The following is a 13138-nucleotide window of genomic DNA, read 5'->3' as shown; positions in this document are numbered from 1 at the left end:
AGCCACTTTGGGGAGGGGGAGGGAAGGGGGCTCATCGAGAGCGGAAAAATCCCAGCCGACACATCAGCCGGTTGCAGCCTGTGTCCGGTGCAGTCTGGGCTGGGGGCCTGTCCTTGGGGCTGGGCGGCCCCCAGGAGAGCCCTGATGCTGGGTCTGTGTGTGCCCCGGGCCGGCCGGGGCTCTCCGTGCGGGGCCTGACCCGGAGGGGTCACATGTGTTTCCTGGCAGCCCGCAGGTGCTGCGCAGGGCGGGGCGGGTGGTGGGCGCAGGCGGCCGTGATGAATCATGTGTCCCGCCAGCAGCTCGTTCCCCAGGCTGGGGACAGGAGCTGACAGCTGAGGCCCAGCAGAGCGTTTCCAGCCCAGCTCGGCTCGCAGGGGCGGCTGCTGGCCCAGGGTGCAGGCTGGGGCCCTTTCCGTCCCAGCTGCCTCTGTGGGGCACAGGCGGAGGGAGCCCTGGGTCTCTGTGGAGGTGAGGCCAGCACTCTGGGAAGGGAGCCAGGGGCTGTGGTGGGCAGGGAGCACCTGCCACTCGTCTGCCCGGCGGCTGTGAGCTACGAGTGGATTCGGGTGGGCTGCCGCAGGCCTGGGGGTCAGCCCACGCCACCCCCGGTCTGGTTTGAATTTCTGGAGCAGTGGAGGGTGACGGAGTGTTCCTCCCCCGCCCCTCCCCTCTTGCTGGCTGGCGGGCCGGGCCCTCGGCCGCTGCTACCGGTGCAGCTCAGGGAGCGGCTGGGCTGGCTGCCCAGGCCTGAGGCTGGCCAAGCTGCAGCCGCGGTCGGAGTCAGGCCCGCAGCGGAGGGCTTGGCTGTGAGTGCTGCACCCCAACCAGCAGGGCCCTGGGGATCCTTTCAGCTCCGAGGCCTCCAGGTCGTTGTTCCCTGTTCACTTTCTTCTAGCCTCGTTAGACACCCCAAACTCTGACCCCAGTCCACGGGGGGCTCTGACGTCTCTTTCCCCTGCACTCCCTCTTGACCCTGCCCAGACCTCCCCATCCTGGCCCGCACCTTCCCACCTGCTCCTGTCTGGCCTCCTGCATTCCCGCTCCGAGCTGGCTCTGCCCTGTCCTTGGTGCCGGCTGCCGACGCCCCGCACCTGCCCGCTCAGGCCAGCAGCCCCTGGTGTCCCTGCCCTGGAGACTTTCACTATCTTCCATCCCATTTGTCCCCAACGCTGACCGGCCACTGAGGTTGGGGGTTCATGTGGAGGTTTGCAACCCCCACCAGGCCCAGGTCTGGAAATGGGAGGCCTGGAGGTGAGGGGTAGGTGGGCTATGGACCCTCCCTACAGAACTACACCCAGTGCTCAGTGGAGGGAGGGCTGGCGTGGGCGCCGTGGGCCTTAGGGTGCTATGCAGAGTGCCCGGCCTGGCCATGCTCCTGGGTCCACCCTGCTCCTCACTCACCAGCGCCTTGGTGCCTGGGAGGGTGGTGGGGCGGGGGTGTGAGGAAAGCTCCCAAGAAGGGAAGGGGCTGCGTCAGCCCCTAGCTGCATGTCCGTGTCCCCTGGGCCCTGGCTTCCCGGCGGGCGGAGGCTTCTGCAGTGACTGAGCTTGTCCTCTCCTCCCCTCCCTCTGGCCAGCTGTGGGCTCCTGCAGGATTAGGGAGAGGAAATTTGGGGTTGGGTTTCTCTCTGAACGAAACCTGCCGTTGTGACTTTTTATCCTGTTATATTTCTATCAGATTGGACTCAGCCCCCCTCTAGCCCTTAATGGCTCTGGCTTTGAGAATTTCCTCCAAAATTACACCACTGCTTCCTGCTCCGCCATTCCCTGGAGCCTGTCTTTGCAGAGGCGGGGCAGTCCTGGGCCAGCCCTGCACCGATGCCCACGTGGGCCACAGCACCTGGTCTCCCCCCGAGGGTGCGTCCCTGCCTGTGCTAGCGGGGAACTGGGGCTGGCCGCCGCCCTGACGCCCGCACCTGGCACCATCAGCCATTGTCCACCCAGCCGGAAGTTAGGCTGTGGCCTGGCAGGGTTGGGGGGACGTGGTCCACACAGCACCACCCTTCTTCTCTGTGCCTACTGATCTCACACCACTCGACGGTAATTGTCACCTGCAGGGTTTTAATGGCCAGCCAGCTGTGCACAGAGCACTGTGGGGGCTAAACCCACCTCCTGTGGTGGGCGGGGTCTTCAGGGGGCTGGATGGGATGTGGTGGTGGGAGGAGGGTGGCCAGGGGTCCTCCTTCCCACGTGGGCAGTGCTTCCAGGGGCCAAGTGGCACTGGTGCATGAGGAGATGCCCCTCTCTCCAGTCAAGGCTCGTGGAGGCAGGACACCCACTGCCCTCGCTGGGGCTGGGAGCCCCCCCCCCCTCCGCCGGGCAGCACAGCTCGCTCCACTCCTTGTGGCCACATGGAGCGCCCTCCTCACCCTCAGGGCCCCCGGGTGCCCGACAGGCCTGAGTCGGGGGCACCCTTGCCCTGCTGCTGCCTCTGTCCCTGCCTTACAGCGTCCCTGCCTTGTGCCTCGCCCTCCCCATCTTCTGCCACGCAGCTCCTCCCCCACCCTCTCTCCCGGCGTGGCTCCCTTGTCCCCACCCCACAGCTTCCCGATATGAGGCTCTGTGGGTGAGCCAAGCCCATCCTCACCGCCTCAGCCCAGGGAGGGGTGGCCCTTAGCCTGGAAAGTGGGGGCTTCCCAGGGAGCCGGGGTACTTGGCCCAAGGAGGATGGGACCACCAAGGGTGGGAATGGAGGCTCAGGCTGGGGGCTGGGGGTGGATTCTGAACCTTTCATGAGGACAGTTGGCCTCCATATTTGGAAGATACTGTTTTGTTTTTAATTATACAAAATTTTCAGACTTTATATTATCATATCAAAAACACAAGATGCCATCACACAGTGGCCGGAAGAAAACCCAGCGCAGAAAGTTCCAGTGGGCCCGGGCAGGTGCTGGGGCCAGCGCAGAGTCCCGCTGCCGGCGCCTGTCTGTACGTCCGTCTGTCTCTCGGCCCCGCTCGCAGCCAGGGCTGGCCTGGGGGCATGCTTGCGGTGGGCCTTGCCCAGCTCAGGTCCAAGGTGGGGGCTGTCTGCAGTCACCCCGGGCGTCCACCTCCCCCAGCAGCGTCTGCCTCCTGGCTGCTGCCGGCCACCTCCTAACTGCGAATCGCTGTCTTTCTGTCGCGGTCCTTGCTCTGCAGAGGGGAGGGAGGAGTGTCAGGCCCCGGCAGAGCCCAGCGCCAGTCTGCGCCTCTTTGGCCTCCCTGCTGGGTGCCATCTCAGGTGGCCAGCGCCAAGGCACCTCCTTCCCGGCTCTCCCCAGCTTCCCTCAAGCGTTTTGGGGAGGGGAGCATACTGCTGCACAGCCGAAATTGTAAAATTAAATTTCCCAGATGTTCAGGCCCCAGGAGCTCGCGCGTGCTGTCTGGAGAGGAAATGGGGATTGGGAAAAGCCGTGCCGTATTTTCTCCCTGCTCACCCTGCTTTTCCGGTGCCACCAAGCACAGCAGGAGCTGTAAATCACAGCTGGCCAGCGTCTCCTGCAGGGGCCCTCACCCCCAGCCCCCACATCTCCTGCCAGCCTCTGCCTTCGTGTCCCATGGCCCACGTCTCGGGCAGCCCTACAGGACCTGGTGTCTTGGTGTGCGGCCTAGGTGGGGGACGGACAGCAGGTGCCCAAGATGGCTTAGGCCAGTGCTGGGCCGCAGGGGCTGAGAACCCGGGGTCCTTCCTCTCTTGCCTTGCAGCCTCTTACTTTCTGAACTCAGCTGTTTTCACTCCGCCTTTCAACTTACTGAAAAGGGAAGCTTGCAGCGGCCTGGTCCAGCTCCCCAGCCTCCCCGCCCTGGGTGGGCCCCTTTGGCCATCCCTAGCTCTTAACCCTCATGCAGCTCCCTGCAGGGGACTCCACACTCCACTGGGAGCTGAGTGTCCTAGGGACGCCCTGGAGAGGAGCCCCAGGAGAAGGCCCCAGCCCCCCGGCAGGCCTGTGTTACAGGTGTGCCTGCCTGTGCCCTGTTGGGGAGCCCTGCCCGTGTGGCCTTGCCTCCTCTGCCTGGCAGGTGTGGGCTGAGGGGCGCGTTGGAGGCCCCCTCGGCGCCCCACGGCCCGTGCTCACCAACTTTCTCTGGTTGCTGAGGCAGAAGGTGCAGATCTGTTTGGGCTGGGTGTTCTCGCCGTCGCGGGCGGGAGGCGGCGGGGGCGGCGGTGGGGGGCTGCCGGCGCGCGCCGCGTGGAAGAAGGCGGGCCCGGAGTGGCAGGGCTGTCCGTCGCCGCAGGCCTCGCCCGCCAGCAGCACGTTGCCCAGGTGCGAGATGTAGCTGGAGGCCAGGCGCAGCGTCTCAATCTTGGAGAGCTTGCGGTCGGCGGGCTCGGTGGGGATCAGCGTGCGCAGCGCCGTGAAGGCCGTGTTCACGCTGTTGGTGCGGTCTCGCTCGCGCGCGTTCGCCGTGTGCCGCTGCCGGGGCTCACGGCCTGGCCGGCCCCCTGGCCCCCCGCCCCCGGCCCGCCGGCCCCCCGCCCTCCGCCGGGCGCCCTGGAGGCCGCAGCGCGCCGCGTGCACGCGACAGGGTTTCTCGTCGGAGCCGGAGCTGTCGCTGCCGCGGTCCTCGTCCTCCGACAGCGGGCTCACCTCGGGGTACAGGTAGCGGCCCGGCGGCGCCGGGCGCAGCGTGGCGAAGGACATGGGGCCGGCGGGGGCGCGGCGTCAGCTCTGTCGCGCGCTGCTCATGCCGCCTCCTGCGGCCGCCGCGGGCCTCGCGGGCCGGCCGGGGCGAGGCGCGGGGTCTTGGCTGCGCCCCGCGGTGGCAGCTGCCGGGCGCCGCGCGCACATGTGCGTCCCGGGCTGGAGCGGGGCCCCGAGCTGCGCCTTTATAGCCGCGTCCCGGCCCCTCCCCCGCGCACGCCCCGCCCCTCTCAGCCCGGAGGCTCCTCGAGCAGCGCCCGCCGCGTCCCTCGGCCTTCTGTGGCCACGCTTTGGCGGTGGGCGGGGGGGGGCCGGGGGGCTGGTCTTTGGGGGCATCGTTCCGTCTCTGGGGATGCAGAGGAAGTGGGAGGTCGCTTCTGGGCTGTAGTTACTCAGGGCCCCAAAACTGCAGTGCCCCCCGTCCCCGGGAGAGAGGAGGAAGATCAGCGGGACCCACCACCCCGTTTTCTCCCGTGGCACAACTGAGTTAACCCAGCCGCCCTGGCCCTGCTGCCTGACCGCACCCTGTCTGTCTTTGCCTCCCATGTGCGCCAGCGCCTGCCCTGTGCCAGGCCGTGTGCAGGGGGCGGGCACAGGCGAGTATTCAGGGGCCTAGAGCTCAGTCTCTCCTGCACCTGCCTCTCCAGGCTTGGCACAGACCGTGCCTCCTGCTAGCTGGCCAGGTCCCCTGTTCTTGAGCTGTGTGGACCTCTCACCCCGTCGGTCTCCTTGCCCCTTCCTCCTTCCCCCGTTCCTCTCCAGGGCCACCAGGTCCCTCAGGAAGCACACACATACCCCCATTATCCAATTTGGGGATGGCCCCCTATCTCCATGGGGAGGAGAGGGAAGGACCTTCAGCAGGGGGCAGGGCCCAAGGGGTCCCTCCTGCAGCAGGGGGCCCGGCAGGCTCCCAGCTGTGCTCTGTCTTGTCTGGGCCCCTCCCCGTGGCTACTGTTGCAGGAAGCAGCCGCCTGGGCAGCGGTCCCCAGGCTGGAAGGAGCGAGGGTGGCGGCTGGCAGGGGCTGCAACCAGGAATGTACGTCCAGGAACGTGGCTGTTCTGCCTGGGGAGGGGCCGAGGGCAGACGGTGGGGGGTCCCCCACAGAGAGGTCTTGGCTTCTGCCTCTCTGTGGAATGGGTCAGTTGGGGTCTTCCCCGAGTCCCCGTCTTACAGCTGCCCACTTCTGCCTAAGGCCCCTGCCAGGGGAGGGAGCCCGTGGGTGATGAGGTCATCCCTGTCTGTGGCTGCCCAGAGCCCTGGCCAAGGAATCCAGTGAGGGGGGAGCTCTGGGGTTGGCACCACTTCAGTGGAAAATGTGAAGGTGCAGCTCCGGCGCCTCCGAGGGCGGGGGTGGGGGCAGCGTGGCCGCCATGCCACGTCAGACCCCAGGGCTGGGGAACGGGCGTAGGTCAGGGCCAGTGACCTCAGGGCACTTGAGGCTGGGCCTGCACTCACCCTGCAACCCCCTCACCTGCTCCCCTGGGCGGCCCGAAGCGGGGGTGGGCCTTGTAGGATCAGATGCCGACATGGTGGCCCCCGGCTGCAGGACATCCGGAACACGGTGGGCAACGTGCCCTTGGAGTGGTACGATGACTTCCCCCACGTGGGCTACGACCTGGACGGCAGGCGCATCTACAAGCCCCTGCGGACCCGGGATGAGCTGGACCAGTTCCTGGACAAGATGGACGATCCTGACTACTGGTGAGGGCTGGTGGGGTGGGGCCAGCAGCCAGGGTGGGCCCGAGGGGTGGGGCAGGGCTGGCGGGGTCTGACTGGCGGTCTCCAGGCGCACCGTGCAGGACCCGATGACAGGGCGGGACCTGAGACTGACGGATGAGCAGGTGGCCCTGGTGCGGCGGCTGCAGAGTGGCCAGTTTGGGGATGTGGGCTTCAACCCCTATGAGGTAGGTGGCAGGGGCTGGCCCCTGGGGGGCGGGGGTCCTGGAGACACCAGCAGGGCCTCAGCCACTCTGGCCCACACGTCCACATCTTCTCCCCCAGCCGGCTGTCGACTTCTTCAGCGGGGACGTCATGATCCACCCGGTGACCAACCGCCCGGCCGACAAGCGCAGCTTCATCCCCTCCCTGGTGGAGAAGGAGAAGGTGGGGCACACGGCCCCTGGGGCTTGGCCTGGGCTGACCGCCCCGCACTGCGCGTCCTGACCCGGCTGTCTATGCAGGTCTCTCGCATGGTGCACGCCATCAAGATGGGCTGGATCCAGCCTCGCCGGCCCCGAGACCCCACCCCCAGCTTCTATGACCTGTGGGCCCAGGAGGACCCCAACGCCGTGCTCGGGCGCCACAAGATGCACGTGCCTGCTCCCAAGCTGGCCCTGCCAGGCCACGCCGAGTCGTACAACCCACCCCCTGAATACCTGCTCAGCGAGGAGGAGGTGGGCCTGCATCCTGGGGGCCGGGACCCTGTCCCCATGCTCCCCTGTGACCCTCCCCACCCCTGTGTCTTGGTCTCCACAGCGCCTGGCGTGGGAACAGCAGGAGCCGGGCGAGAGGAAGCTGAGCTTTTTGCCACGCAAGTTCCCGAGCCTGCGGGCCGTGCCTGCCTACGGACGCTTCATCCAGGAACGCTTCGAGCGCTGCCTTGACCTGTACCTGTGCCCACGGCAGCGCAAAATGAGGGTGTGTGGGGGCGGCACACCGGGGGGTGGCACGGGGGGCAAGGCTGACCCGGCGCTCTCCCGCCCCAGGTGAATGTACAGCCTGAGGACCTCATCCCCAAGCTGCCGCGGCCGAGGGACCTGCAGCCCTTCCCCACGTGCCAGGCCCTGGTAAGTGGAGACTAAGGGGCTGGGGTGGCACCCTCCCGGTCTGACTCCTCACTGCCACCGCCTCCTCCTCAGGTCTACAGGGGCCACAGTGACCTTGTCCGGTGCCTCAGTGTCTCTCCTGGGGGCCAGTGGCTGGTTTCAGGTGGGTCCGAGCTGGGGGCAGCCTTGAGCTGGGGGGCAGGTGGGATGGCCAGGTGTTGAGAGCTGTCTCTGCCGCATCCAGGCTCTGACGATGGCTCCCTGCGGCTCTGGGAGGTGGCCACTGCCCGCTGTGTGAGGACTGTTCCCGTGGGGGGCGTGGTGAAGAGCGTGGCCTGGAACCCCAGCCCCGCTGTCTGCCTGGTGGCTGCGGCCGTGTAAGTGGAGGCCCTGGGGACTGGGGAGCCAGGGGTGGCACTGTGCTTAGGGGCTGTGTCTGGGCCTGGCTCACAGGGAGGACTCGGTGCTGCTGCTGAACCCAGCTCTGGGGGACCGGCTGGTGGCGGGCAGCACAGATCAGCTGTTGAGCGCCTTCGTCCCGCCTGAGGAGCCCCCCTTGCAGCCGGCCCGCTGGCTGGAGGCCTCAGAGGAGGAGCGCCAAGCAGGCCTGCGGCTGCGCATCTGCCACGGGAAGGTACGTGGGGCGCCTTGGGGGTGAGTGAGGCTGCAGTGGGAGGGGCCCGGCTCAGCCACTCAGCCAGCCTTGCTCTTCTGCAGCCAGTGACGCAGGTGACCTGGCACGGGCGTGGGGACTACCTGGCCGTGGTGCTGGCCACCCAAGGCCACACCCAGGTGCTGATTCACCAGCTGAGCCGTCGCCGCAGCCAGAGTCCGTTCCGCCGCAGCCACGGACAGGTGCAGCGAGTGGCCTTCCACCCTGCCCGACCCTTCCTGTTGGTGGCGTCCCAGCGCAGCGTCCGCCTCTACCACCTGCTGCGCCAGGAGCTCACCAAGAAGCTGATGCCCAACTGCAAGTGGGTGTCCAGCCTGGCGGTGCACCCTGCAGGTGAGGGGTGGGGGCGGTGCACCCTGCAGATGAGGGGTGGGGGGGCTGGTGCACCCTGCAGGTGAGGGGTGGGGGGGCTGGTGCACCCTGCAGGTGAGGGGTGGGGGTAGGGGCAGTGCACCCTGCAGGTGAGGGGTGGGGGTAGGGGCAGTGCACCCTGCAGGTGAGGGGTGGGGGTAGGGGTGGTGCACCCTGCAGGTGAGGGGTGGGTGGGGGTGGTGCACCCTGCAGGTGAGGGGTGGGGGGGCGGTGCACCCTGCAGGTGAGGGGTGGGGGGGCTGTGCACCCTGCAGGTGAGGGGTGGGGGGGCTGGTGCACCCTGCAGGTGAGGGGTGGGGGTAGGGGCAGTGCACCCTGCAGGTGAGGGGTGGGGGTAGGGGCAGTGCACCCTGCAGGTGAGGGGTGGGGGTAGGGGCAGTGCACCCTACAGGTGAGGGGTGGGGGGGCTGGTGCACCCTGCAGGTGAGGGGTGGGGGGGGGCGGTGCACCCTGCAGGAGAGGGGTGTAGGTGACGGGCGGGGCAGTGCACCCTGCAGGTGAGAGCGGGAACACCTGCATCACAGCCTTTGGCCCTAGGTGACAACGTCATCTGTGGGAGCTACGATAGCAAGCTGGTGTGGTTTGACCTGGATCTTTCCACCAAGCCATACAGGATGCTGAGGTGAGGAGAGCTGGGGGTGGAGGCGGCCAGCAGAGCCCCTCCCTTCAGCCCGAGCCTGCCTTCAACCTGGTTCCCTCCCCCCAGACACCACAAGAAGGCTCTGCGGGCTGTGGCCTTCCACCCGCGGTACCCACTCTTCGCGTCAGGCTCGGACGACGGCAGTGTCATCGTCTGCCATGGCATGGTGTACAAGTGAGTGCTGACCTTGCCTGGCCCCCTCCCCAGGGCAGTGGTGTCTGTCTGGCCGTGTCCTGAGCCCTCCTCGTCCCCACAGTGACCTTCTGCAGAACCCCTTGCTGGTGCCCGTCAAGGTGCTGAAGGGACATGTGCTGACCCAAGATCTGGGAGTGCTGGACGTCATCTTCCACCCCACCCAGCCGTGGGTCTTCTCCTCGGGGGCAGACGGGACCGTCCGCCTCTTCACCTAGCTGTTCTGCCTGCCTGGGGCTGGGGTGGTCGTGCTGAAGTCAACAGAGCCTTTACCCTGTGCTGCCTGGTACTCTCACCTTCTTGAATTGGGGTTGCCAACAAAGCCGCCCCCACCATAGCGCCGAGCCTTCCCCTCACTCAATTTTGCAAAAACAGTGGGGACAACACAGCCAGTCCAGGGCACCCTCTGGCCCATCCCCTAAGAGGCTGCAGCATCGCACCCTGTCAGTCACTTGCTGGGAGCAGATGAGTTTATTGGGCACATCCCTCACTGAAGGGCTTGGGTTTGGTCCCCAGCAGTGCCTCTTCTGGGGCCAGGCCCCTCCGGTCGTGTGCCCAGGCTGTGGTCCTCAGGAGGCCCTGTCTTGGAGCTCAGGCACAGGTCTGGGTGCATACTCCTCGCTGGGGGTGCTGGCCGGAGCCTTAGGCGAGCTTCACCAGGCGGCCCAGGGCCTCAGCAGCCCTCGTCCGCACCTCGGGGGCCGGGTCCTTCAGCAGGATCTGGAGCGCTGGGGGTAGAGAAGGGGGGCTGCCTGCGGGCTGTGACCTCGGCATGCCCATGCCTGCGCGTGGGCCACGCTCTCCTGACAGCCTCTGCTGGGAGGCTCAGGAGCCAACGGAAAGATCGTTTTTCCTTTTTTAGTGTTTTTTAAGCTCTTTTGGAACAGTTAAGAAGTTTCCGTGAATTACTAGAGACGATGAGGTCACCAGTGACAGGGAAAAAGTCCTGAAATCCAGGAAAATCACTTAGTCTCTGCGGGTGCCTACAGGGTCAGCAGGGCCCAGCGGAGGGGCCCCGTGGAGGGGTGCTCACCCGCAATGAGCTGGTCCAGGTCCACCTGCGGCTGCTGCCTGGGCTCCGAGTGCAGCACCAGGAACCCTGTGAAGTGGGGGCATCAGGCGGGGCTGCCGGGCGGCATGGGGGCGGGGCAGGGGGTGGTGCTCACCGGTGAACAGGGGTGCAGCAGCTCGGACGTTCTCCCAGCTGCTCTTGAAGTAGAACAGGCAGGTGGTCAGGAGACGGCCCAGCAGGTCTGGGAAATGGTGCATCTGGGGAGAGGCCTGGTCAGCGCCGCCTGGCCCCGCCCCACCCACCACGCCCTGCCTGGCCCCACCCCTCACCAGGTGCTTGCAGGTGGTGTTGAGGAACTCCCCGAAGTGCAGGGCTCGGCCCTCCTGCAGGTGTTTCTGGAAAGCAGCTGAGAGCTCCTCACACGCCAGGTTGGGGCCACACATGCGCAGGGCAAACCTGCAGGCCTAAGGGATGCGGCACTGGGGCCAAGTCCAATTGAGGCCACCCACCCCATCCCACCCACCCCCTGGCTACTCACGCTGGCCACGGTGGCCTGAGGGTCCTGCAGGTGCAGCAGCAGGGGCGCCAGCCCGCCCACCACCTGGTCCAGGAAGACGTCCTCACAGTCTCCGTGGCAGACCTTGTTAAGGTGCCCAAAGAGGCGGATGGATGCCGTCCGGAACTCCATCTTCTCCTGGGAAGGACATGCAGCATACGTCTCCTCACAGGCTGTGCCCCTGCAGGCCTGCCTGCCTAGCCCCCTGCCATTGATGGGTGCCCTTGCCTGACCCGGGCCAGGAAACACCCCGATGGGTGGGGGCCTTACGGGTGGGGGCTGCCAGGCCCAGCAAAGCAGCAGCCCTGCCAGTCCGCGCTCTCCACGGTCACCTGGCCGCGGTGGGAGACAGGGAGGAGGGTGGAGCTGGGGCTAAAGCTCAGAGTAAGAGGCAGGAAGGGCTGGGGCCCTCTTCCCTCCCCCCACCCCAGCCAGCCTACACTGTCGAAGAAAGGCCGGATGCGGATGGCCACGTGCAGCAGCCCTGAGCGCAGGTCCCAGGACTCCACCAGGTGCACCAGCCTCGCAAGGCCCAGCATGGCCTCCAGGGCCACTGGGCTGTGAGGGTTGTCCCCGTCGTCCAGCCCGCCAATCATGGCTGTGAGGAGCTGGGGGCCGTGGGTTCGCACCTGAGGATAGCTTACACTCAGCCTGGGTCCCAGAGTCATCGTCTGCTACCCCACAAGACAGGGTGGCCTCCACGCACAGCCCCCCACCCATGCTGCCTGGGCCCCAGAGGGGCTAGTGGCCACCCCACCTTGTCAGGGCAGCCGGAGGCCAGGTTGGCCAGGCCGCGAAGCACCAGCCTCCGCACGCTGGCGCATGTGTCCTTCTGGCGAGCCGCCAGGCTCTCCAGCAGCGAGTCCAAGAGCATAAGGTCGTTGGCCACGTTGCTGTTCAGCAGCTGCAGGCAGAGGTGCTGTGACTTCCCCCTCCCCGCTGACCCCAGGGCCCAACCCACCAGCCCAGGCCCAGAACACCAGAGGCTGCCCCCACGCCGGTGTGGCAGACAGAGGTGGAGCACCTACTCCCTGGGTCTCCGATCAGTGACGACCCCTCCCTGTTGTGCCGCTGAGGCCTGCTCTGACGCCCGCTGTGCTCTGCTGCACGGCCTTGGGCAAGATTTTGGCATCTTTGGCCACAAAGGCCAAGACCACAGCACCAAGGGCACCTGGGGTCCCAGGGGCCAGCCCTGTCCAGCTACAAATGTACCCAGCAGGACTTGGGGAGAGTACAGGCTGCAGGGAGCCTCGGTCCTCCTCTCACCAGGCACAGAGGGGGTGTCCCTGGGTGGGACTGAGTGAGTTCTGGCATGGGGGAGGAGGTAGCTAGCATCCACATAACCTCCCTCACAGACCACGGTCGAGGGGGGCCTTTTAGGGGTAAGAAAAGGGCATCCCGTGCCTGTCCTGAGCAGGAGCCCCACCCTGGTGCCCAGCATCTGTCCCTGGAAGGCCCTACCTCGGCTAGGAAGGCGGTGGTGGTCACCCTCTGGTTCTCATACGCACTGCTGTGTGTGCATGCCAGCGTCTTCAGCACCAGGGGGAGTCGGGGCCCTGCGTGCTCAGCCATGGCCCTGGGAAAGGGGGCCGCTGAGGGTGCAGGGGCTGTTGCTGTGCTGAACCCTACCCAGGCACCTTCCACCCTGCACAGCCCTGGTCCGCTCCACCGCCAGCTGCCAGGTTCTGGGAGTTCTACGTCTCAGAGATGCCTCCCAGCTTGCCTCGCCAGGCCTCTGCAGGGGTGCCTCCCTACCCCTGCCCCAGAGAGCGAACAGGCAGGAGCCCAGGGCACCATTGGCCTGACACGCATGGGCCCCCGCCTGATCCTGTCATGTCCTGGGCTCGAGATCCGGTGGAGCCCAGCCAGTGCTGGAGCTGCAGTGGGCTGGGCCCGCTCACCTGGCCAACCTGGTGGCCCCCTCCTCATGCCCCGCCGAGGTCCTGAGCAGTTCCCAGCCTCCCTCTAGGTCCATGCGCTGTACCACATCCTCGCTGCCACTGCGGAGTAGCATGGACCGCAGGGTGTCCACTGCAGAGCTGCAGGATTGCCAGGGTGCTCAGCTGGTGGGGCACACAAGCCCACCTCCCTTCCTGATTAACTCCTCAGGTCTGCACCCAATGCGTGTTGCCCACCTGGTGGCTAGCCCTATCCCTGCCAGAGCCACTCTCCAGGAAGCAGGCTCTGGGCCATCTGCTAGAGGCCCCCCGTTTCCCCACCCAAGGCAAGGACGCAGATGTTGGCTTGGAGGTGAGCTAGTAGCAAGGTCAGCCTGTGGCCACCTGGCCACCAGCCTGAGAGC

The 13138-nt window shown here is 66.8% G+C and overlaps 3 protein-coding genes across 45 annotated transcripts in view; 1 reads left to right on the top strand and 2 right to left on the bottom strand.

Moving 5' to 3' along the window:
• BOP1 (BOP1 ribosomal biogenesis factor) overlaps nucleotides 1-9547 on the top strand; it is a 31027-nt gene extending 21480 nt beyond the window's left edge. For both annotated transcript variants that reach the window (XM_016960107.4, XM_054657618.2), the window contains 13 exons: nucleotides 6173-6327; nucleotides 6413-6530; nucleotides 6628-6729; nucleotides 6807-7019; nucleotides 7102-7263; nucleotides 7332-7412; nucleotides 7485-7554; nucleotides 7636-7768; nucleotides 7845-8025; nucleotides 8109-8397; nucleotides 8974-9058; nucleotides 9143-9250; nucleotides 9333-9547. In XM_016960107.4, coding sequence (XP_016815596.3) covers nucleotides 6173-6327; nucleotides 6413-6530; nucleotides 6628-6729; nucleotides 6807-7019; nucleotides 7102-7263; nucleotides 7332-7412; nucleotides 7485-7554; nucleotides 7636-7768; nucleotides 7845-8025; nucleotides 8109-8397; nucleotides 8974-9058; nucleotides 9143-9250; nucleotides 9333-9486 — 1851 coding nt within the window. In that variant the 3' untranslated portion in view covers nucleotides 9487-9547. The remainder of the gene's footprint in view (nucleotides 1-6172; nucleotides 6328-6412; nucleotides 6531-6627; nucleotides 6730-6806; nucleotides 7020-7101; nucleotides 7264-7331; nucleotides 7413-7484; nucleotides 7555-7635; nucleotides 7769-7844; nucleotides 8026-8108; nucleotides 8398-8973; nucleotides 9059-9142; nucleotides 9251-9332) is intronic.
• SCX (scleraxis bHLH transcription factor) lies at nucleotides 2758-4785 on the bottom strand. Its single transcript, XM_024345382.3, has 2 exons — nucleotides 4059-4785; nucleotides 2758-3135 (listed from the first exon to the last, which is right to left on the bottom strand). Exons 1-2 carry the CDS (start codon nucleotides 4623-4625, stop codon nucleotides 3097-3099), a joined length of 606 nt encoding a protein of 201 aa, XP_024201150.2. The 5' UTR covers nucleotides 4626-4785; the 3' UTR covers nucleotides 2758-3096.
• A 173-nt stretch (nucleotides 9548-9720) lies between the features above and the next one.
• Nucleotides 9721-13138, bottom strand: part of MROH1 (maestro heat like repeat family member 1) — a 113796-nt gene continuing 110378 nt past the window's right edge. For 14 of the 42 annotated variants that reach the window (XM_063816707.1, XM_063816701.1, XM_063816703.1 and 11 more), the window contains 9 exons: nucleotides 12738-12875; nucleotides 12298-12412; nucleotides 11594-11740; nucleotides 11277-11465; nucleotides 10819-10974; nucleotides 10610-10744; nucleotides 10435-10537; nucleotides 10302-10367; nucleotides 9721-9996 (listed from right to left, as the gene is read on the bottom strand). In XM_063816707.1, coding sequence (XP_063672777.1) covers nucleotides 9911-9996; nucleotides 10302-10367; nucleotides 10435-10537; nucleotides 10610-10744; nucleotides 10819-10974; nucleotides 11277-11465; nucleotides 11594-11740; nucleotides 12298-12412; nucleotides 12738-12875 — 1135 coding nt within the window. In that variant the 3' untranslated portion in view covers nucleotides 9721-9910. Of the gene's footprint in view, nucleotides 9997-10301; nucleotides 10538-10609; nucleotides 10745-10818; nucleotides 10975-11276; nucleotides 11466-11593; nucleotides 11741-12297; nucleotides 12429-12737; nucleotides 12876-13138 lie in introns of those variants that run through there. The other 28 variants (XM_063816715.1, XM_063816702.1, XM_016960100.4 and 25 more) reach the window with 8 other exon arrangements.

Source organism: Pan troglodytes, chromosome 7, assembly GCF_028858775.2.
Source record: "Pan troglodytes isolate AG18354 chromosome 7, NHGRI_mPanTro3-v2.0_pri, whole genome shotgun sequence".
NCBI lineage: Eukaryota > Metazoa > Chordata > Mammalia > Primates > Hominidae > Pan > Pan troglodytes.
This window is presented reverse-complemented; position numbering and strand designations above follow the sequence as displayed.